Below are 24,951 nucleotides of genomic sequence, written 5' to 3'. Positions count from 1 at the left end.
CCACTCTGAACCTTATGACTCAATGAGAGGGTCTTCCTCTTTTCCCTAATTCCTGTGCAAAACAGCCCAGCCCATTCTTGTCTCAATCTCCCCTGTATAAATCTTTTCCCCTGATGCCCATATAAGTCACTCCCATCCATTTCTACCCCCAGCACATCCCTTCCACATACTAAGTAATAGAGTGAACCTTGTTAAATTGCACATTCATAAAACTATATTAAAAAACACCTTTTCCTGATATCTTTGTTGGTGATTCTTTAAGTGACTTGAAGACCTCCTACTTTCATCTGCAACCATTTAAAACTAATATTTTAAATAAATCAGGTATGTATCTACACCACTTAAATCTGCAAACTAATGTGGAAATCTCAGTGAAGAAACATTCTGCTATTCACAATTCAGCCAAAAAATGCAAATGAGAGGCATGGAAGAGGTCAATTCTCAGCTGCCTGAGATGGATTGGTATTGGATCAGTTGCAGAGTTAAGTAAACATCGGTACATCTCATATTTCTTGATGGTATCATTATAAAACACAAAAGCAAATGAAGAGTGGCTTGTGAAGCACAGCATGCATTAAGATGCATTCATGGCACTGATAAGTATTTGGATTTGTTTCAAACTTTCTGGATAAATGACTTGTCTTTGGTGGAGTGCAGAGTGTTATTCTAAATTCTCTTAGGGCTTCTCTTTGTTCCACAGCCAGCATTGGGATAGAGATATTTTAATGCAAGAAAAAAAATGAGTACTAATGAACCTCAGAGCTCTAAATTCATTGCAGCATTGTGGAAATGCCATAATTAATTCCGCATGAAGACTTATTTGATTTGTCATGCTATAAAACTGTTTCTTAACCTTTTTTATAACTTAATTCACAGGTTCTTTTCTGTTACTTATCATTCAGTGTTTTTTCAAAAATCCTTCCTATCACTTGTGTAATTTTAGGATTAAATTCACAAAACTAAAGCTGCTTCTTCTCAGTCACAGTTCTTCCCCAGCTTTTTTACACCTACATGCTAAGAAGAGGAGGATTTAAGGAGAAAAATAAAGAGGAAACCCAAAATATAGCTGTGTGAAAGTAGCAGCCATTTTTAAAAATTACTGTCCTATCAAGCTGCAGTTATTTTCAAACAGAATGGTCCACATAATGCTGTTTTCAATGCATTTGTTCAGAAAATACCAAAAAGAGATGCTGAATCATTTGGTTGTTTTAGAAGACCATGACTTATGGCTGTGAACAGTTCATCCAGTGCCTCTGCATCACTGACTTAAGAGGAAAAGGCTGAAGAAACCAGGCTTGCAGAGGTTGGGGCAGAGATGGCAAGGGAGGGTCAGCTAGCAGCTGTTTGAGGGCTAGTCAAAAGGATAACAAAACCAAAATCTTCTTGGTAATGCTAAAGCACACAAAAAGGACAAAAAATACAAACTGCATCTTGGAAGGTTCAGGTTGGACATTAAGGTAAAAAAAAAAAAATGTTAATTGAGGAGGGTGGCATTGAACTAGAGGGAGATGCTCAATGAGCTGGTGAATCTGGGGAGGTTTTCAAGTCTTTGCTAGACAAATCCACATCTGACAGAGTTTCATATTGGAGCTAGACCTGTATCAGTCAGGCCAGTGGAGCAGATGTCCTCCTGAGGCCCAATCAGCCAACACACCCATAGCATCATGATCGTAAGCCCATGCTAGACATGAACCCTGGTGCTTGAGTTTAAAGGCAGCCACTCAACTCTGCCTAGCATTTAGGGGTCCCTAAAGCCAAGAGGAGGACAGGACATGTCTGGGAAAGGAAGCCTCAGACAATGGGCAGAGCAAATCTGAGACCTACACACCCATCAACTGTGGGTTAGTAACCTAACTTGGACCCTGTGCTATGGATCTCGTGTCCCCTCTTTCTCAAACAGTAAATGGCCAGGTCCACATTGCAAGGGGCTGAAAATGGCAGTGGTCACTGAAGTGCCCACTACCTCTAAAATCTTACTTCCTTTCCAGAAAAAAACAAAACAGAGATGCAGGGCAGTTGAGCCTTCACATCTTCACATGAAGACATCTTAAGTCTTCACTTAAAAAAATCATCAGTACCCTACAGCTTGACCAACAGCCCTTTTCACAGCAGAACACTGGGCAGACTGGATGGATCACACCATCTCCCCTCGGCCCATGCCTTTTATCACCTGACATTTGGCAATATTCCTAATCTCTGCTACTAAAGACGAATATAGATGGAGAAAAAAAAAAAAAAAAAAAAAAAAGGGAGAGAGAAGAAAGACTTCTGTCCATTTTGCAATGGAAAATGTCACCCCTGACCTCTCAAAGCCACAGACACAACAATTTGTGTGGTAAGGTTTAGAGCAGGTGAAAGGGTCTGGAGAAGGAATGGAAATGAATCTTCACCTTAAATTAGTACATTTTTGTCAACACAGAGAAAAGGTGTCACAGTTAAAAAATTGAGAACAAATCACCCAATAAAGAATCCTCCCCATACTCCCTCTCAAGAAGATGTTTTAGGTCTGATTTTTATCAGCTTTTCACACCTCCTTTTCTGTGATAACAATGCATATGAATTAGATATGAATCGTACTATGCTAGCACTAAGAAAGTGTTGCTTTAGAAAATCTAGGAAATTGTAGGTCTCATGGGAGCATGTCCACTGCAGAACCTGACAGCTCTCCATTGAAAATGATCACTTTTTAACCACTTTCAGAGATGTGGGCTTGCTGCTACCACTGTCCATCCTTGGAAAAAAACCACCTACTACCAGGGGGATAAAGGCAAAATAACATAAAAGTTGCATATTCACCTAATTTTAAATCTGCCTAGAGCCTGTTGAAAACCAGCTCAAATTCACCCTATTGCTCTATTAAAAATAAAATAAGCAATATTAAAGCACATTTAATATAAAAAGTAAACTGAGAACATGATTAAATTATGCATTGTACATCACTGGAACCACTTGGCCTCTTGGGAATTGCTATACTATATGCTACTTCAAAAATCAGTTCTAGAGAATTGTACACAGCTCTTCAAAAATGCATATGCAAAAAGAATGCAAAAAGACTTAATCAAATGACATCAACACATGTCCATGACTGATGAACAAGGAAATGAAGAAAACTCTGTAGCTGGCCATCAGTGGAAATGCCACTCATAAGAAACTATAATAAGCTTATTCCAGTTTCACCACCTTTTAAATTTTTTTTTAATAATCACAAATACTGTTGCAAGAGAAGAAAGGCTGTTGGCTTTCTAGCTCATATGGTCCTCTAGGCAATATACTACTGACTGTATTTGCATCATCATAATTGAAGAATATTATCTTAAAAGAAAAAGTTTTGACGCAATTGCTAAGAAGCTTCAAGCAAGAACTCAACATAAACAGCAAAAGCACTTTAGACATTGCAACTGGTATGAACAATTCTGGATTTAATTTTCCAAGGCTAGGAAATACTAGCACAAAATAAAATGCACAAGACACTTTCATCTTCCGCCTTCATAAAAGAGTGAATCTTGAGAAGGCTGAGAACCACTTATTATGTGGAGATGTATTTATCACAGTGTGCCATAATACAAAGTCTGGCTTTGTAGATGTAAGTGTAGTGTCAAGTTCAATGACTTTAGCTGCAAATTTCTACAGGGCTGGGCTTTTATAACTGGTGGGAACATTTCAGTCTTTGGTACTGCCCAAAGTGCTCCCCCGGGAGATAATAAGAGTTTCACTATGGAATTAACCAGACCTCGGTGCTTTAGAAAATTTCTTTTTTTGACAGGGTTTCAAAAGGTTTCAGAAGCATCCAGGAGATGAGATAGTAGCTTAGTCTCAGATCTCTGCTCATTTGAGATAGGATACATACATCCAAGAGAGCTAGGCTGTGCAGCAGTATGGATTTCTCCATGTCTGAACACTGAACATAACAAAAGCAGAAACCTTAAATGGGATTGCCTGAGCTTTATAATTCAAATGAATACCCTCTTTTTTCCACTTAATATTGCCAACAGTTTGTCTGAACTCTACTACCTTTTAAAGTCATAGTTATTAATAATTGTAATGAAATTCAATTATATATATCATTTCCACTATATACATATCTATACACACATACACTATCGTTGAAAGTTACATTTTCCTTTTCATATGACCTGGTCTATAACAGAAAACTGCAACAAAATAGAAGAAGAAAACCTGCTTTTCTGGCTGACAGTGTTTAGGAAACTCTCCATGGCTCATGTTTTTTTAACAAGGCTACGTGAAAATGAATGTAACCTGAGGAGCAATGTTATGAGAACTTTTATGAGCAGTTATTTGGTGTTTATAGTACTCTGGGTATTGCGGTTCATTTGCTTTTCAGATCCATTTATTCCGTTTTAGCTACTAGAGACACCGAGACAGATGCTTCAGAAATGCCTAATAGCTTTTAACACTGAAGACTGGTAGCTGCTTTCACAAAGTCCACTGTCATGGATATCCAAATTCTACTGTCATCAGAAGTTGCAAAGCCCTTAAATCAGGGTCAAATTTGGTGATCAAAACTGGCATATAAATAAGAAGGTCTAGCATAAAACATGGCACACACCAACTAGCAACATGAATTCCTGCTAAAGCTGGCACAGGCTAGTTCACTGGTTTTGCTAATCAGAGCATGAACCTGCTCCCAACGTGAAGTGCCCATTTGATAGTTGACCTCTGGTTACCTTTAGTCCTGGCTTTGAGAAAGAGACTCGGTTTTCAGCCCAGAGTCAGATTCCTGTTTTGATTTCTCCTCCCTGTCTGGCCCTGTCTGTTACCCCACAGTTCATCATTAGGGTAGGATGGACAACATTGTCTGACTGCCACATTCAGACCAGGGACTGCACTCTCCTACAAAGTCAGAAATCCAGAGCCCACAGAAGAGGCAAGAAGGCAACATGTGGTCTCCTATTTCCTGGGCAAACGTTCAGAATAACAGGCTACTTCAAAAAAAACAACATAAAAGCTGTTGTTGGGGCTCCTGAATAAAAACACAGTTGCTGAACTTGGCATTCAGCTCAGTGCTGCAGCTGTGAGGTTTGTAGGTGTAAGGAACATGACCTGAATATGGGCCAGCAGGGAATTTATAGACCTTCTTGCCTTATATCTGATTTGCTAGACTCTAGCTAGGAGCTGAGTACCTTGCTCTTTGGATTGGGGCACTTTAAACTTCCACAACACATCTAAGAATGCCACTGTGGTTAAGCACCTGGTGGATTGCTTTTAATGTTTGCCTCACTTCTCACACACTAATGATTTATTTCAGTTATCCTAGGAAGGCTGAAGCACTGTAAAGAAAGAAACTCCTGTCTCCTAAAACGTAATCTAATTCCTTATCTTTTGGATAAGGTTTCTTTGTACTGGCTAATACGTCTGTCATGATGCTCAGGGATGAAAAGCCCAGGTTCTCACTCTTGCAGTCAACAAAGGAAGATGATAAAAAGGATGGTGGTCTGACAGGAATCCTCCGGACTAGGTATTTCAAACAAATCAGTAGAATTTTTCTTTGAAACATTCCTAGGCATCCTAACACAGGTTAAAAGAAGAAACAAACTGCATCTTCACAAACACTCAGGCAGCACAAAGGTGCATTGCAACTGAAATACACATTGTGAGGATGCATTCCAAACATTCTTCTAAATTATAGTGATACTTACTTGAGAGGAGAGAGAAGGATATTGCACTCAACTTTGCAAACTGACCTGTAGATAACAAAGGATAGAAAACAAGAATATGACAAATTAAGCCAGTGAGCAGCCAGGCAGTGTATTATTCTGAAGAAAGCCATGCACAAGCATAGAAATAAAGGAAGCAATTATGGATCCAGAAAATAAAACCAGCAAAAAGTATTGTACACAACACACCAGCGAAAGACTAACAAGAACACACTGGTAGCAGATGTGGGAGGACAAGCTCTGTTAGCATTTACACTTGTGCACTAAATGTGTTTTATTCTGGTACAGTTATTTGTTATTTACAACATGCTTCAAGAAAACAGTGAGGAAGAAGTTTCTTTGAGGTTCCCTGTCCCAGATTTTCTTGTACCTTGGGTTTCCTACTCATACTTCAATACTAATTTAGAGTTTAGCTTGAAAATCTTGCTTGGAGAGAAGTTGACACAAAATAACAAGAGTGGGTTTTGACCAACTCTCTTTCATGCTACACTACATCTACACATTTTTCTAAATATTCTGCTTTTGCAGGAAGTGAGACATTTAATTACATAAAAATGGTTACCATGTTGTTGCTGAGGTTGCCATTTTGCAACCTTAGTAGGAGTTTCTCCTTGCACATTTTTCTTCCAGCTAAAAATTGCATTACAGTTACTACAGGGAGCAGATTTTATTTTTGGTATACAGATGAATGCAGCATATATGTGAGTAAAAACAGTAAAATAGCCTGTAATAAATTCCAATGGATGAATGCAAGATAAGAATAGTTGTCCTGGCCACTGTTCAGTAGGATACCCTAAACAAAAGTTTCCCAATTTTCCCTTATTTTTCAAGAAGGAAGAAAACTGTGTCTTTACCTCTGCCGACTACTGAGTGATACTTGTAGAAAAGGGCATCAAGTAGCAAAATACCACAAACTAATTTCAAAGTGAAGAGAACAAGCCAAAGCCAAGGCACATGTCACAGGACTAAGACATGACACCATCCAACCCTTTCCTAGTCATACAAACAGCCCCTGCTAACTTAATACCCATTCTTGCTTGCTTCAAAACCCATTCCCTAATCGAAAGGGCATCAGACATACAAGGAAGGACTTATCACATGTTGCATGCTTTGGGTCTATGCTTACCAACAGAAAATAATTTCTTCTTACAATTCCCTACTGTCAAATGATTTCCTGATAGCAGCTGATGATCTCACACAGTACATCACAAAATTGCTTTTTAAAAAATGCTACTAAACTGGGTTTGTCTAGAACGAGGGCTTTCTGCTTTCTCAGTGAATAAATTTTTCAAAGAAAGAAATCTTTCTCATTTTCTGTTTGTTTTTTGTTTTGTTTTTTTATTTTTTTGTTATTATTTATGTATTTGTTTTGGTATTTTGGGTTGTTTTATTTTGTTTTGTTTTTTCTCAGTGGAAACAAATTCTGTAAAACAATGGAGAACACAGTTCACCTGGATGTAGTCTTGGCTGACTTTTATTCTGACATTGAGAAGGAGATTCTTTCCTCGTCTGGGAATGTTGTTGGAACAGAGTAGGAAAGCTCTATTTTGACTGAAGCAAGAGTAGCACCCAGTTCTATCAAGCCACATGTGTAACTCTACCACACAAGGAAGGCTCTCATTTTGGAGTGCACATGCATATTCAATTTTGTGAATGTACAAGATGCTCTTGTAACTTGGGAAACTCATGTAACACCATTGCCATATATTGCACATCCATACTGTAATCAAAATAGAGTCAAATTGGGCTATCATTCTTTCTGGAGAAAATGGAATTTTTAACAGCAATAAAAAGATTAATTATTTAATGCTTGACAACTGTCACCTTAGAGGTACTCTTTCTTTATAACTGACAATTATTTTCCATTACACCAGCCATAGCTGCTCATCTTGTTCAGAAATAAAGGCTGTCATTGTTGCCATTTCCTATCTTGGATAAAAAATTGTGACCAAAAAACCCATGTCATCCACTGTGCCCTTTGTAGATAGTCTACAACAATTCTGCTACTGTTGTCATGCCCTTAAAGACCTTTGCAATGAAATTACTTTTGGCAGGCTACCATGGACATGTAGAAGATGTAGGTAACAATCAAATAAAAGATGTTCAGATCAACCTCCAAATCACCTGCAACTTTGATGTGTGTCAATGACTTATTTACAAGACTAACTTTTTCTAGCAGTGTTACAGAAAAGACCAAAAGGGCCATTCTTCATTAGTTCACCAGCCTCTCAGTCCCAGATTCTTGTCTCCAAAGTGACTGGCAGGGGTCACTAGAGAAGAACTATTCCAAAAAAAGGCTAGATTTTGTTAGCTCCCAGCAATCAGAAATTTTAAGAATTCCTACTCAGAAGGTGCTTCTGACTCTTAGGTGCACAAACCTGATATCTTACTACCTGCTTCATCCTTTCTTATTAGCTCATTTATACTTTTGTTCTCTGTTACATTCTTCTGTGGAGACTTCCAAATTTTAATTGATCACCATCCTGGAAAAGATTTTTGCTTGCTTCAGCTCTGCTCCCAAATAACCCAGATGGGTTTGCCCTCCTACTGACACTACTACCAATGTTACAAAAGGTAATGAATTTTATATTAGGATGATCCAAGTCAGAATAGCTTAGAAACTGGTGATAGTCCATTGCACCAGCTAGAAGTCAAGTCCATTACACAGACATGACATCTACATTATTCCAGCTCCCCTTGGCAAATTTGCTTTTAACAGACTCTTAAAAAAACCTCTCTTTCAAAACTTCCTCAGGGGGTGTTGAGAGGCAAATCCCCAGGCTTCTCTACACTAAATGCTTGTTGAATACTTGATCCTCTGGGATCCAGTTAATTTCAGATCCTTTTCTCTCCTTCCATATTCTGACAATGACAGTAACACCTTTAGCTGCAGTTCACCCTGGAGAAACCATTACAAATGTGTTTTGCTACTGGAGAAAAATCTAAATATATCAAGACCTCAGCTGGAGACCAGCAACCAGCCTCTGTGGTACAGGAGAATGAGGTCTTTGTAGGCACTGGCAGAGAACAAGCTCAAAGGCAATTCTATCCCACCTGATGCCTACTGTTGTGTAGTGTGATCTTCCTGGAAAAGCACAAAGTCTAGAGGCATGTGTGTCTGTGGAAGAGGAGAGCAGTTTTAGGGATGTGGCTGCTCTAGGAACTGAGAAGAGACCATGTCCCAGAGCCCAGGACAGGTTACAATGGGCACTTGGCAGCTATGGCACATTGTTGTTTCTCACTTATGGAGAAGTATGGGCAGCTCACATCCTTCTCCCACCTGGTATGCCTCATCCTGCAGCTTCTGCTTCAGGTACTCCTCCATTTTCAGTTCATTCTCCAGCTGGCGGACTGAGTCATTCTCATAATTTTCATCATCTGCTCTGACATAGGGGTCTCCATCTTCTGTAACCCTGAAGACAGTAATTAATAAATAGCCTCCTGAGATGAATGACATTCGGAGTCAATAAAACATCCCTTTCTTGTACGCTATGAGAACTGTATGATTCTCTTAGTTCAGCCATGTGCTCTGTTTCCTGGCAGTGGAAAACAGTTCTGCCATTTCCCTTCTCCAGTGGTCTGGTATTGATCAAGTATATATACCAGAAGTATATATTCTGTGGAAGGCATTCTGGGGGTAAAGCCCTACAACAATAAGTAACAAAAGTTTTCAGTTACTTGATACAAAGAGATTGAACGAAAAGCAACTGCAAAGGTGCCTACGTTCTTTGATAAGAAGATTAAGGATTTAAAAATAATTTGGTTTATTGATCAATTGATTTGGTAGAAATAGGAATAGGGAATAGGACTGCAGGGCACATTAGGGAGCAGAGATGTCTCACAGACTCCATGCTGCCTGCTTGTACCAGGCTGGATGTGAGAAAGCTCACTCCTGAGAGCATCCAAAATTCTACCCTTTACTGTTTCCAGAGCTTGCTATTAATTTATCCTCGCTTGAGGGGAAGAGAAAATAGTACATGCTGCATATTGTTTTCAGCAGAAAAAGAGTGAGATTAAGCAAGCAAATGGGGCAGGTACCCACATGTCACTGCGGATGGAGCCGGTGGCAGCAGCACTGTGGATGTATCCAGGCTTCCGAGCATGGATCTGTGCAAGGAAAGCCTTCTCGGATGTTGGGGATGGAACCAGGTCATCAAAATGAGTCCGTCCAAATTCAGAATCCACATTGCTTTCTGTCTCACTGCCCACTTCTGTGAAGCAAATGGTTCCATTTAACTTTTCACAAGAGTAAGGATACTCAAATAACAGTATGTTATTCTATATACATTCTCTGAGCTAACAGTTCTCTTAACTGTGGTGGGATAGAATAGTGAAGCTTTTGCTTATCAGTGTTATTAGGTAGGATATTTTAAAGAAAATACTACAGACTGCATTTTACAACAGGTTCTATGTGTTTTGTACTGAACAAAATTTCTAAAGAGCGAAATGTTGATCCCTGTGGAATCAGAAACTTCTCAGTCTTCACTGTATCCAGCTGCACCTTTATGTCCATGGCTTCCAGAACTGCTGTACTTCTGAAGCTGTTACTTAGGGAATTTTCATTTTCTAAAAGAATAAAAAGCCTTGAAGATACATTATACTTCTTTTCTTTTGTTCATATTTTCCTACTTCCCATTTTTCAAAATGCATGTGAAATGTTAGCATGGTGACTGACTATGCACTCGTATTAGCCTCACTCACCAGAATTTAGTTCTTTTACCAAAGAAGACATAGTGTTAGTAATTGAATCTGCTGCCACCAGCAAATCATTTCTTAAGTTTCGTCTTGCACCTGAAGCAAAACACAGACAAAACACAGTGTTAATATTCTGCACAAGACAGACGTTTTCCTGTTGAAAGCAGTTCTAACCCTGCTAAAAGCTGCCATTGTGATAATTTAGGGTATCAAAGTCCTTACAAGAGACACGTGCAGAAGAGTTCTCAAAGAGTTCTCTGCAGAAAGGCCTCATTTACTTATGCTGCATGCAAAAGCAGAAGCCTATTCTCATGCTTCATTTAATCATAATGCCAGATATGTGGTGATTATTCATTGCCATCAAGCTTGCATTTGTGTGGTGACACCAGCAGACCAGGCCTGGAGGATTAAATCCAGCATGAACTCATTTAAAATATCTGGGGGGAGGAGGGAAGAGATGAAGTATTTTCTCTAAGTTCCCACAGCTCTGTTTAATGACACGATTATTTGCAGATATTTGCCAGATAATTATGGCAAATGTTGAAGAAACCTACTTGACCTCATCAACACTGATATGGATTTTTCTCCTCTGTGCCCTCTCAGTCTCTCCTGAAGCTTGTATATTCCATATATTTCACAACTTACAATTTTTTATTTTTTTTTTTATTAAAGAAATGAAGCACGATTGCCTCCCTAAAGAGCCCCAGGCTGCTTTAAACTCTTTCTAATAATGGATCTAGAAGTGCTTCCCTGCTGAACCTGGCAATATTCCCTTAACTATCAATCATGAAAGATTCTTGTGAGCTACATGAAATACTCCTTCCTTAGGAGAAGTCTGTGGGTAACGTGTTAAGTCCCCAAAATCCCAAACACAACTCCTATTGTAGCTGAATAATCAATATATTCCACAGCACCTCTAATCTTCTAGACTGGATTATTCATAGGAATTGTCAAGATTTCTTTAAAAATAACTGAATGTAAAGCAACACATTAAGAAACCTCCCCAAATCCTAGAGAGGTTTTTAAAATTATAGCCATTAGCAAAAGGTTACTGGAATGTAAGTGAATTAATCTCTTACGCACACACACACAGGCAGCCAGCCAATCCTTTTCTAAAATCTTATCAATTCTGTATCTTTGAACCATTGCAAACATGATGAAAGAGTTAAAAAAAAAAAAAGCACAGAAGAACCAGTGCTTTAACCATGGCTTGTCTGCATGAGGTATACATAGGCAGATCTCTGCAAAATGGAGCTGCAGCCACTCAGCCCACCCCTCCACTCACAAAATCGTATGTCAAGATGTGACAGGATGGCTGGATTCCAGTTCTTTGCCTTTGACCTTCCCATCTAGAGAATATGGTAAATAATGACATAAAGCTAGATATTTATCATATGCAGCAGTTTTAAAATGTGATCACTTACCTTTTTATATTGCTTTTTCTCTTGAACAAAACACAGTTATATACTTAAAAAGCATTTGCCTGAGGCATTTGCTATCGATAAATAGCATTATTTATTGATAGTTTATTGTGGCCACTACCTTATTTCACCTACTTTTAGCTCTTGAAGAAACTGTCCTATAACAACACAGGGGTTAGCAGTCCATATTTTTGACAGTCTCGGGGTTTTTTTTTCACAGCAGAAAGAAGAAAATTGTAACTTGCCTGTTTCTTTTTCCACAGAAGATGAACAACTATTCAGCAACCTGGTATGTTTGGACTAGGAATTATGCCTTGGTAAAACATGTTCAATGCATGAGCCAACTAGGGCTTCAGCATGAAGTTCTTGATTGCATTATGCATTCAACTCTGTTTTATGATACATAGACACAATTGCCATGAAAAACAAGGGGGAAAGTGCATGAGAAACTGAACAAGGCAAACGAAGAGGAACAAACACGCTGCCAATGAAGCAGAGGAACTCCAGGGCTGCCCTCACATCTGATTTGTACTAGTGAAACAGGGCAAACTTGTATTAAAAAAAAAAAAAAAAATACAGTGATACAAGTACTTTAGAAGAGAGTAGATTAGAAAAATAGGTATATTTCTTCACCCAGTTCACAAAGACTATTTTCTTTCATATTCAACATAACCATTTCACCTGTGGCCTTTGCGATTCAAACCAGCCTAAAATTCATGATGGTAAATCGAATGAGAAACACAGTGCAGCCCATGCCAATTTTCTGGAAACACAAAGGAAGGATTTGCCTGGATTTCCAGGCTTGATTCCTGTCTAGTCTAGCCAGATCACTTCCCAGAGACCCAAAGAAAAAGGACAACAGTCACAAGGTGTATCAAGGGACGTTCCAAAGGGACACCAGGACAAAAAAAATCCCACAGTAAGCTTAGTCAATCACTGGAACAGAGGCTGTGGAAAATGCATGTCAGGAGCCATTTGGCACTCAACTGGCTACAGTTCTGAATGATCACATCCCACTTTGAAGCTGGCTTTTTTGGAGCAAGAGGACATGGTGTCTTAGAGAGCCCTTTCCACCTGAATGAATTCTGTAATTATAACATCTATTCCTAGCAAAATCTTCATTGAATGCCAAACACACTAACAATGCTTTGCTGAAGTCAATAGCAATTCTTCTGGTTAACAGAATACTGATAACTGGTCAGACCATCTTGCATCAAAATTCACTTTTACCAGAAAGTCCATTAAAGGGAATTATTGTCAAGTTTCTGCTTTCCTGGTCACTTTGACAGCGAAGTCTGATGGCTGACAAAGTTGATATTCAACAGCAAAACACAGTTGTTGCAGCTGGGTTTTTTTTGTTTGTTTGTTTGTTTGTTTTGGGTTTTTTTGTTTGGTTTGGGTTGGTTTTTTGGGGTTTTTTTTGTGGGTTTTTAAATTTTTTTTTTCTTTTTGTTTTATTGCATGCAGCCCAAGTCCGCCCAGTCATAAACCAGAAGAAACAGCGATTCTTCAAACAGCTTCCAAGTACCTCAGAGAAGCTACTGATGAGACTTACTTTGTGAAAAGGCTTCCTGCACGTCTCCTCCCACTCCGGTCAGAGAATCCTGAGGTGCATGGGTTGGGGTAGAGCAGGCAGAGGCAGACCTGACGGGCATTGGGATGGGTCGGCTGATGGTGTGGCTGGGTGAGGAACGTGGGGAGCCCGCCCCTTGGGTCTGCAAAACAATCACCAAGGGTCAGACTGGGCTTTGCTCTCTCACCTGCTGTCCTGCTCACCCATCCCCTCAGCTTAAAGGCATCATGCTGTTTGTAGATGAGCTGGGTAATGTTAATTCTGCTAAAAGAGATACATACTCAATTCAGTTGTTAGCAGGCTTCTGTGTAGAAAAATAGTAAGTAGGAAAATATGAGTCAATATCTACTTCCTTGAAGCATGGGAAAATTTCAGGCAGCTATATTAAAAAAAAAACCCCAACATCCAAGTTAATAAGCACCAAAGTATAGACCTTCTTTCTGCCCTCTTCCCTCTTTCCCTCCCTCAGTTCACATGCATGTCTGGCAAAACATAACCCAGCCAGGCTGTGAGAAATGGAAAGATGCTGGAATCGACGTGGCTTTCGGCTTGGACAAGAGCCTGAAACAAACTCTTCCATCAGAGTGCTGCCATGAGAGCTGATCACAGCCCTGCCCTCCACCTTCCTGCAGGAGAAGTTCACAGTACACACAACTGCTCAGTCACATAAAGCCTGACACTGGCAATAAATAACATAGCTTTATGCTTTTTCTTTGGAGCTAGAGAACTATTTTAAGCCACTGTTAAATCATACACTATTAAATTGTTCTCTCTACAGGATATACTCAGACACTCCCAAAGCACTGTGGGGATAGGGCAATATAAACTCCTGCTATGGGTTCAGGTGCTGGAAGTGAAAATGTTTTAACACCAGTCATATAAAATGTCATGCTGTTAGCACCTTGCTGTTAGTGTAACTTAGCTGAAACTCAAGCAGACTTCACAAAACAGTCATTTTTTTCACAAAGGCAGCTGAGTGATACTGAGAGACTCAGTGCCCTTTTCATAGAATCACAGAATGGTTTGGGTTGGAAGGGATCTTAAAGATCATCAAGATCCAAGCCCCCTAGACCTATGCCTCCCACTAAGCCAGGCTGCACAAAGCCTTATCCTCCACTGTTTCAAAATCTCTGGAAAGGTGTATCCATGTCAAAAAAACCCCATGCTGGAGCCCACACCAAACTGCAGAAGGCTTTTGACTGAAAATCTGCGTTTGGCAGTTGCCAAGGATGGGGGTGGCTTCAGTGCTATTAAAGGGGAACTGCAATCCATGCACCTGGTTGTTTACAGTGAAAAGTAATCTGAGGGATGGTGTTTCCCTCATCTTGGCTTTGTTTTGAGAATTCAGTAGGATTTCTTAACTCTTCCCATGGCACGTATTTTGACTCCTGTAGTGGCTGTGACTGAAGCCCTGATATGGTTTGGCAAATATGTTCTAAAAAAGACAATAACATCCCATTGAAGGAGTGAAGCATTGCCCTTGAGATTTTTATGAATTTCTACCCTGGACCATAAATAACTTATCAGAATACTAAGCTACTTGTTCTTTTCTCTTATCACCCCTTTCTAAGAGACATTATCAGAGAGACATCAAGGGCAAATTAGGTTTATGACGAATAAGCACATTACTGATGGGAGAATGGAGGATTTAATACTTATAATTTCTTTAATGATCAGTTTTAGAACATTTAAATGATGGATGAAAGGGAAATTGAATACATAAAGGCCAGATGCTCTCCTGTTTCTGGAATCCTCTGTACCCACTCCAGCAGAAATGCAGATCTCTAGTCCTCCAGGGGCAGGGCACAGACCAACCTGGAGGCACACTGAGGTCCTTGGAGGTTGCACCCCCTGCACATCAGGGCTGGGATCTGGGATTTAAAGGTATCTCCTTTCATGCCCCGATGGGGTATGTTGGATCCTCTGTGAAATAAACTTGCAAAAGAATTTCTGGTTCCCAGTTTTTGCTTGCCCTTTGTCCTCAAATCTCCTTTGCCTTTGATCTTGGTTGTGTGGAACACCAAGAGTGGAAACTCAGAGAAGACGAGAAAAAAAGAAATGGCCAAAATTTGCTTCTTATGGTCAAGCCACATTTAAGGAGTGAACTTCAGAACAGGCACTTTATTTGCTAAAAATAACAGATTTCTGCCAGTACTTCCTTGCTGGAATTTTCCCACAAGAGAAATGTAAAAGCTGCTGCACAGCAGTGCTTACCCTTGTGTCTACTTTGCAGCCATGACTGAGATCTCGTGTTTATGATAAACAGGGCTCCCTTATCTGTAGCTTTCAGTCTTGGAACAAACTATTTGGGAAGCACAGAGACATAAAGCATTTGGAAGTCCCCTAATCCAGTAACAAACTCTCTTTCTATACTGTTTGGGCACAAATTTGTGGATGGTTTCAGCTTTTACGTTGCACTTGGCTGCAGCTATCAATGTTCTTGTGCCTTCTAGGAAAAAATCCAAGTATTTTGTTTAACTTACCACACCCTAGTCAACGCACTAAGGATATTTTAAGTTAAACCTTGCAAGATGGGAAAAGATTTCCCACTATGAAGCTTCAAGTGTGCTTAGGAGAAAATGCTTGAAATGAAAATCAGCTTTCCAGGAGCTTTAGCCCATTGCTCCCTCTGCCGGAACTGCACTGGGATGACAGATGGGATCACAGCCTCATCAAACGACAGGGATGTGAAGAACTCATTATCCTTCCTCAAGGAAGGGCAGGAGAGAAATAGGCATTAAATGAACTGCCAGGCTGCTCATGCCAATTGAATTCCTCCAAAAATTAATTTAATCCTGTTTCTCTCAACAGATCACGAAATGGCAGTTTAATGGGGATCATTTCATGGAAACTGAGAGAGCAATTCCGCAGTCATCACCTGGTATTCAGCGAGGCTGTTATTCTTGAGAGAAAAAAAATTGTATCTCATAATAGCCTGAAAATGTGCTTTCACTTACACTCTCCAGTGGACATTATATACAATACAGAAACTTCTGTCACATTGGAAACTTCTCTTTCAGAAATGGAAGATCTTTTAATACTGTTACCTTACACAAAGGTAATGTTTGGTCAGGTATAATTTTTTTAGGTGCAACAGATTTCTGCTCTACAGAAATTACCCAAAATGTTAGTTTTATGACCATGAGCATTACCTAAATGTCTGCATGCTCTACCATAGTCAGAATGCATCAGACTTGTGACTGTACTTCAGCTGATGAAAGCAAGAGGAAATGTTTTGTTAAATTGAAACATTTTGATTGGACTCATATCAGCTGTCTGAAAAATGCTTTTTTTTGAAACCTAGTATCTTTCCAAGATCTGTTTCAATACTAGAAAGCCCCAAAACAATTGAATCTTCTAAAATTTATTATTTGTAATATAAATACTTGCCTTTTCAAATCCAGGTTGCAGAGCCATTTAGAAAGTACATTGTTTTCCTGAAGACTCATGGGACTGTCAGTATCAGTCCTGACTTCAAAAGATGTGCACACAATGCCCTGACTTTTTCTGGATAAAGTGGGATTTCGAACTCTTTGTCCTGGTCTAATTTAAACTCCGTTACATTTTGCCTAGAGTTCAAAAATTCTCATTGCATTTGCAAAATATTACCTATTGTAGAAATCTGCATGCTTGATGTTGGTTTCACTACATTTGGTGGTGGTTTCCAAATCTTACATGTTCTTATTTAGAGGAGCAAGAAAAAACCAGGACTCCTTGTAGCCACAGCTCCCTTGTTAGAGGCCTAAAATGTTTACTTGTGAAAGTTGCTCCAAAATACTTGAAAATAATGTGTGGAAGAAGTGCAAAATATTAATTTTGGTCAAAAGAACCAGCACACATTTCAAACAAAGGGAGTAAATGACAGGAACACAATCGCATTTAGGAGTTAGTGATGCCTCCAGTTAGTCAATAACTTACTACCTGCTTCAGTTCTTCTTCCTAAGAAAAAGAGGATCAGCACATGAGATTAGCCAAATCTGGAGAACAGGGTGAAAGCTACAGTCGAGATAGCTGAAGGTATATGACCAGGTTTGGTCCCACCTCAGCTCATTTTAAAACACCAGAGAAGTGCAAAGCATGCAGAAAGCTACTATTATTTCCTACCCCAAATCCTCCATGTCCAGGCTGTGCAATGACAGCAGACTGCCTGACTACTAGATGCAGCACTGCAGTTTTTCATAGACTGCATGAGAATCATCCTGTCAAATCCCAGCTCCCAAAAATCTGTTGGCAATTTGCTACATTCTGCTGCTCAAGTGCCACCAGTTCCTGTCTATGCAGGAGGAGATGCAAAGGCTCTAAGGGGCGAAACTCATTCTTTGATGCACATACATGTTGCTACATGGATTTCAGTGAAATTCTTTCTGTTTTTACCAGAGCCATATTTGGCCCAAGCTGCACTGAATTTCCATGCACTCAATTTATCTGACATTGCCAACAATAAAACAGGCTCTTATGGCATTCAAAACACTTTCTTTCACTGTGAATTTCTGGTATATTCTGTCCTGAAACATGTCAAGTATATAAGGGTGAATTCTGCAAATACAGATACATTTCCATTTTACCTTAGGCTATCTTAAAAACACACCTGCTTTTTGATATAATGATTTTTAACTGAGATCCTTCATTTCATCTGTTTAACAAGGGTTTGTTTCTGTGTTTATGAAAATGACCAAGTGTTGTTGGGGAAGCACCTCTAAGATCAGAGAGTTAGATGGGGTTGTCTAATGGCACATCTGACAGAACCAGCAACTGAATGAAGTTAAAAGAGCAAGTAAAAACAGTTCTGTCAGCTGGAGTAGGCAAGAGTGAACAGTGCCAAGCTGTTTTTCTCACAGTTATTAATTATCTGATTTTACACGTCACTTTATTTCACTTCTCATTCTTTTGTTTTGCATTTGATGTCCTCAACAGGGAAAACTGTAAAACCATCTGAAGCTGGACGACAAAATATTTTGGTTTTGGACCTTGTCAAATGGTTGACCCGGAGATTGCTAGCCTGATATCTGGAGATGCAGTCAAATTCTTCTGCAAATGAGCAAAACAGAACTGTATTGTATTATGTTCCAATATTTCTCAGGGGATTGTATTAATTCTTCAACAGCTTGGTGCTGTCTCTAATGTTCCATCCACTTAGCAGTATGTGACAATGGCCACGTGGTCTTATTGCAGGAACAACATTATTTGGAACCCCTGAATTGAATGAGCAAGGCAAAAAACAGGGAGGGAAACAAACCCAAGATTTATGTGTGGAAATAGTAACACTCTGAAGAATTCGGTGGTTGTGACTCCTTGCTCTCCTCTCTTGCTTCACTCTGCTAGTCTCAGGTGGGGTTCTTACCTTCAGCAGTTTCATGAGGCCTTCTAACTGAACCATGAGCTCCCTTCTGCTTTCCTGGAGAGCAGACATCCTCTGTTCCAACTCATCCTTCCGCTGTCTGAGAAACAAGCAGATCTGATCAGAGCTCACCCCTCACAGCATCAGCAGCTGTTAACTGCAGCATTTCCCCATCCTGTCTATGATGTATTTGCCCACAGAGCACAGGAAAGCAAACACAAAATATGGATTCAGCCCCATGCTTAGAAATGGGGCTGCATGAAACTTGGGGAGCTTCCTCGTAGGGAGAATACTCATGGGACTGAATACAGTGATCAGGAAAAAAGACAGACACTGACACAAACCCTTCTCCAAAGAGCAAATGAGGCTCAAATAAATTTGTGTTGTATTCCCTTGTGGGAATGGTGGGCAGCTTTTGTCTTTGGATATCTCTAGTCAATAAACTCACTAGCTGTCAAGAGGAATTTGAGACATGCCCTGAAGGACAGGAAATTACAGTGGGGGCACTGAACAGAACAAGATATGAGAGAAGCTAAGAGAGTTCAGAAATGCACAGCAATCTGCTTTTGTCTCTATTTTTTTTTCTGAAAGCAAGAGTAAGACTATCAGTGCTGGTCTTAAGACAGTGTGAATATAGAGCTGCTCCCAGTGAGACAACCACGCTGTGCCCACAGAAATAGGAACAGCTTTGATTCTGCACAGCTCCGCTGCACAGGACAGGTTTGTGTGGGGTTCAGCACTTGCAATCACTAAATTGTGTGAGAGTTTCCCACATAAATACAAAATAAAATTGTTGTTTCCTGGAAGCTATGATGTAATTAACATTATCATTGTAAAATACACACCTTAGGTATATTTTATACACTACCGTGTTGCAAATAACATAAAAGCACTATGTCATTAGCCTGTAAAATATGATAGTTTAATCCTAAGTGAAAAAACATCAGAGTAAACAACATACACACATTTCCTATTATTAGAGAAATATCACTGTCTCTGGAAGTGAGGAATTACTGATAGAAATAACCCTGATTCCTATAGGATTGCTTGTGTATGCTGCTACCTTTCACCTACGTAATAGGATCATATAGTAACACTGCCAGGTTGCACTTTTCTGAACGATTAACCTATTTTCTGCTACAAATTGCCTGTGCTGGCTTTTCTTTTCCAAGCATGTAGTTGTTCAAAATGCTGTGAACTCTACAGAGTCAACTGAGTTTAAGAAACTGCTAATAAAAATAAGATACCTTATCCATGTAATTCAAAGTGACAGGTCCTAGCACAGACTTTTGCTGGGCTTTAGATTCATTCTAAGGGAAGAGAGGACCTAAGCAGCATGCAAGGTACAGACCACTCCTCTGACCCTTTTCTCCAGCTATACTCCAAACCAAGTTCTTGGAAGGAATGGGCTTTTCAAACCTGTGTCCAAGACAGCACTGGTAATATGAAGTAGTGCTGTGTTCAGAACCTTATTTCAGTCACAGCAGCAAGTGAAAGATGCTGGGACAGGCAGCCACAAAATAATTTGCAGATTCCAGCATTTCTTAATATTATATGAAATAATTGCCCTACCACCCTAATTGCTTCAAGCCCCAATAATCTGTGGGGGAATAGATGTAAATCAGTGCTGCTGTTTGAAGTCCTTCTGTTTTACATATGATAAGCCTCATGACACCTTTAGTGTCTAGGAGTTTGAGGTAGCGTTGAAATTCAAGAGGGAATCAAAGCCAAACTTTTGCGTTTCAAACAGTGAACATTTTAGAACACATGCATAGTAGTACAGACCCACAGATTAAAAGTTACTTTCTGACTCTGACACTGCATATTAAATCAAAAAGATATCATCAGCATCACTGCCATAGGGACATCCCATGTCAGGAAATTCAAGTAAGGCTATTATGCTTTTAATATTTGGAGCAAAATTGAAAACAGGGAAAAATTAAGTAGTCTGTCTGCTAACACTGCACAGTAATTATTTTAATTTTTATTTTTATTTTAAGGATAATTAAGTTTATTTGTCAACTACATAAAAAGCTAATCTCCTAAACCTGCTTAAAACAGACTTCAGGCTTTATGCACAGGAGCTACATTACTGGTGTATTTTATGCAGTTTAGCCCTTTTTCACCAGTCAGTTTCCTATGTCTTATAGAATGTCACTTGCCTGTAGATATCTAGAAGTGATTACATACTAAAATCACTCACAGAAACTTAGAAGCTGATCTGTCTTCAGATTGGAAAGCAAACGTAATTATTTGTAAACCAAAATTATTTTAGTGTGGAAAACTCAATAATAAAACTATACAGTATTTGTAAAGAAAAAGAGCACAGTTTCTTACATCATTTTCCTTTGGTTATGAATCAGACCACTAAAATATTACTTGTGAGAGAAGCAGCTAAGTTGCCAAAATTGTTCTTTACTCTTCTCATGAGAGAACTGCTTTATTTGAGGGGGATAAAATGTAACCTAGCATTGTTTCACTGGACAGAAAGTATTTACACTCTATTTTCCATTCACATGAAGTGCTCTGAATAGTTCTTATTGGATTCTCTGTCAGCCTCTAACCACATGAACTTCAGGACTTCCAGGGAGCCTATGGATCTGGGCCAATGACAATTGTTCTTCATCAGTGTGATATACATGGCAATTAGTATATCCATGTTGAATATACTAATTAACATGCAGACACATCCCTATCAACGTTTTTAGCTTGGGGAGATAATTGGAGAAATAATCTTCTGAATCTTCAGCTGCTGCAGATGACATTATTCCTCGGGTCCCATGTGATAAAGCAGCATCATTCTGCAGCCTGGCTTTGCATGGTGAAGAGAAGTGACGTCTCCTTACAGTTCAACACAGGGGAAATTTCCAAAAGTTAATGTCTAATTCTGGCAGTATTTTCATGTAGCTCTGCATTTATTTTAGCATAAACAAGAACGTTTTGTAGAAGCCCTTGTTCTGACAGAGCAACAATTTTCCCCATATAATTAATCACATTTGGACGGGGCTGTGGGGACTTATTCCAAATGACCTAAGGGCCTAACTCTGCAAACACTAATGCAGATGCTTAATTTAATGTAGATGAGTAATATGTGAGATTCCTCATGCATGCTGTTTAAAGCATAAGCTTAATTACTTTTAGGACTACAGCCTGCTCTGAAAATGGAGAAAAAATACCCATTGTGCTATATGCTCAACCCCTCCCCCCCAAAAAACCATAAGCCAAGCTATCTCTTCTTTTATTGCCAGAGGTTTTACTGCTGTGGACTTACCTCAGGAGCCGGAGCTCTGCAAGAAGAGTGGGATTTTGCTGTGCCTTCTCTGGTGTGGGCTGAGACGCTTGCTCATGTTCAAGTCGCAGCCTCTGGATCTCCTGTAGGATTTCTCTTGAGGAGGAGAATACAGAGAAGGCTACAAGTCAGTCATTTTCCACAAAAATAGTTCACTGGACACGGCAAGTGGAGAAAATGTGAGACTGTATGTAGCTCTTCATCAACATGGATATAATGACCACGCTCCAAGTAGCAAAAGAAGCCCAGAGCACTGGAACGGATCTCAGGAGATTTTTAAAATGAACTTCTAGGATTTCACCATAAAGGGAAATATTTCTTCAAGACCCCCAAGAATCAGAGGTATCTGTGAAATAGCAATACGCTTACTTAAATTGCTCCCTTCTACTTCATCCCCATGAACATTTCGAGCATCACACAAACTCCACAAAAATTGAAATAATGTCCTCTCTGGAGTATCAGAGAAAATATTTTGTACTTTAAAAAAAATACTTCTAGTGTAAGTAGAGATCTGAGAGTGGTCAACAATTCATGGAGAAGCCCTTCAACACAACTTGATATGGCTGGCTTGCCAGCCCTGAAGTGCTGTCAGAAGGCTATTATAAGGCTTTGCAGTAGAAGGCTGAATTTGTGGATTTTTTAACCCTTCTTCACAATGTGCTGGATAGCAGACGGTCAGGAGGCAGCCTTGAACTATGAAAGACAAATCAAGACTGGAGCTGGTGGCTCATTACACGGTGACAGAAGGCAGAGCAGAGTTTCGAACAGAAAACCATCTGGGCTGGGCTGGCCTCTGCTTTTGAGTCCAGCACAAAAGCAGAGCTCTGCTGCCATACATCTCACGGCATCAGGCAGTCTGATACCCAGGCCCAGACCCTCTGCTGCTGACAAACAGATGTCACTCTTTTTTGGGGTTGGCTGGCCTATTTCTCCTGGACATTCTCAGTCTCGGTCACATCCATACCCAGTGTCTCATTTGATCAGCAGCCTAACTTGCTGCAAACCTTTCTGCAAACCCCTCCCAGGCAGACTGTGTTCTGGAGAGCTTTAATCATGTTTTTCACAAATAAAAGCAAGGGAGCGTAACATTACCAGTGTGACTGATCCTTTTATGATTTCATGTTACAGTGCTATAGAGGATCTGACTCAAAATAAATCTGGTTTTGAAACAGGATAGGCTTTGTGTTTTGTTTTGTTTTTTTTTTAACTATTAACAGGGTGGCTGTGAGGATTTAAAAACCTTCGTCATATTCTGCAGGCCTTTTTGTGCTCCATGCTTTTAGCAGGGGGAGGTGTATGCACATGTAAAAGCACATTGCATGGAAGCAGGTGGTAAAAAATGTGAGGAAACAAACATCCACAGTACACGAGACTGAACAAAACCAGACACTTGGCAGATGCTTACCGGTTTTTATTTTCAAGCTCTGCAATCAGCTGCCTTTGTTGCTTGTTTGCATCAATGGTGAAGGAGATGTCTGATGCCCCTCTTTGCTGCCCCTGCTGCTGTTGAAAAAAAGAGAAGGATGCACTGAAGGAGGAACAGCCAGTATGCACCCATGAGTTCAACACAGAGCTGCTCTATGAAAACTCCTTGGAGAAAATGCAGTACCAGGCTTGCCTAAGCTAAAAAAAGAGCATCCATGTTGTGCTCAAAGCACTACAGCTCCCAATTGCTAGTAAAAGGGTAAGTGCTAGAGTAAATAACACTCAGTGTTTACCATCCTGTCGTTCATTGCTTCTTAAGGGAGCTTCCTCTGAACCAATCATAAAAGGCAATGGCACTGCTGCAGGCGGTTGCTGTAATACAGCTCTCAATTTTCATGCTACAGACAAGAGAAATGCTCTGAAGCAAAACCAAATGTCTCTCTCCAACAAGAAGGGGATGTGTATCCAGTGCAGTGATGCTTCCTTCTCTTGAAAGTGCACTTCTACTTCCAGTTTGAAAGCTATTTACAGTTTGGCTAGGTGGCCCATTTGGACAAGTTTTTCTATACACTCTGATGATGCTTCAGAAAACCTCATTCTCCACTCCTTCAGGTACAGCAGAACCTTTTTTCTCCAGTAAAACAAAGCAGGAATTAAGCTATTTCTTACCAAACCAGGCACTGATCACTACAGCTTCACTGGACTCTTTCATTATGTTCATCAGCAATAACCAAAAAATCCTTTTCCTTGCTCACACTCCTGCATTTCAGCATTGAATCAATGACAATGCAGAGCAAGACATTTCAAGCTTCACAGCTATCAAAGATATCCTTTTATTTCTAAGTCCAGCCTGAAAGAATCAGACATTAAGAAACACACTGCTGAGTTACTGCTGATATGAATGTTTCTCACCATAAGAGCCCTGTGAGGTGTAACCTGAGCCCAATTTTATGATGTTGGGCACCTCCTCCTCCAGAAGGTGGCACCTTGAAGGAATGGACACTCAGAAAGGATGAACATACAACTCAGTGCTGACCTTTGTTAACACCATCTCCAGGGAAAGGACAGTATGTTAAGCCTGTAACTATTTGTTCTGCTACAGGTTCATTTTCCTATCAATGCTCCATCCACAGGGAAGCAAACAAGGATATAAAGGAAAAGAACTGATACATGCTGGTGGAAGTCATGACTGATACAAAAGGAACCAGGATCTTTATTCCCATGCCCTGTGTTACTAATATATTCCATTCATAAAAAAACAGAATGAACATCAGCAAAGCTTAAAAAACTTTCTCTGTGCCCCTAATGTGGTGCCACTCTCGTGCTCAGAAATATTTCTGTACAGAGAAACCTTGTCTTTTCCTTTTGCCTCCTTTGTTCAAAGAGTACATACAGGTGGATGGCAATAAGAAATTCAGCATTTTCCTTCAAATCAGCTCTGTTTAAAAGCTACTTAAATAGCATTCCCTAAATTTCCCCCACACCACGGACATAGGTTATATACAATGGATTTCTACCATTTTCAGGACAGACAT

At 39.8% G+C, this 24,951-nt stretch overlaps 1 protein-coding gene across 38 annotated transcripts in view; it reads right to left on the bottom strand.

The window, feature by feature from the left end:
- DTNA (dystrobrevin alpha) overlaps positions 1-24,951 on the bottom strand; it is a 228,030-nt gene that overhangs the window by 5,743 nt on the left and 197,336 nt on the right. For 18 of the 38 annotated variants that reach the window (XM_071737490.1, XM_071737488.1, XM_071737484.1 and 15 more), the window contains 8 exons: positions 23,397-23,494; positions 21,974-22,087; positions 18,706-18,802; positions 17,283-17,303; positions 13,347-13,506; positions 10,377-10,466; positions 9,718-9,886; positions 8,956-9,088 (listed from right to left, as the gene is read on the bottom strand). In XM_071737490.1, the coding sequence (XP_071593591.1) occupies positions 8,956-9,088; positions 9,718-9,886; positions 10,377-10,466; positions 13,347-13,506; positions 17,283-17,303; positions 18,706-18,802; positions 21,974-22,087; positions 23,397-23,494 (882 nt within the window). Of the gene's footprint in view, positions 1-5,657; positions 5,703-8,955; positions 9,089-9,717; positions 9,887-10,376; positions 10,467-13,346; positions 13,507-17,282; positions 17,304-18,705; positions 18,803-21,973; positions 22,088-23,396; positions 23,495-24,951 lie in introns of all 38 variants that reach the window. The other 20 variants (XM_071737466.1, XM_071737458.1, XM_071737459.1 and 17 more) reach the window with 9 other exon arrangements.

The sequence above is a fragment of the Heliangelus exortis genome, chromosome 2 (assembly GCF_036169615.1).
Source record: "Heliangelus exortis chromosome 2, bHelExo1.hap1, whole genome shotgun sequence".
NCBI classification, from domain to species: Eukaryota; Metazoa; Chordata; class Aves; order Apodiformes; family Trochilidae; genus Heliangelus; species Heliangelus exortis.
Note: the sequence above shows the minus strand (reverse complement) of the source record. Positions and strands in the feature narration are given on the sequence as shown.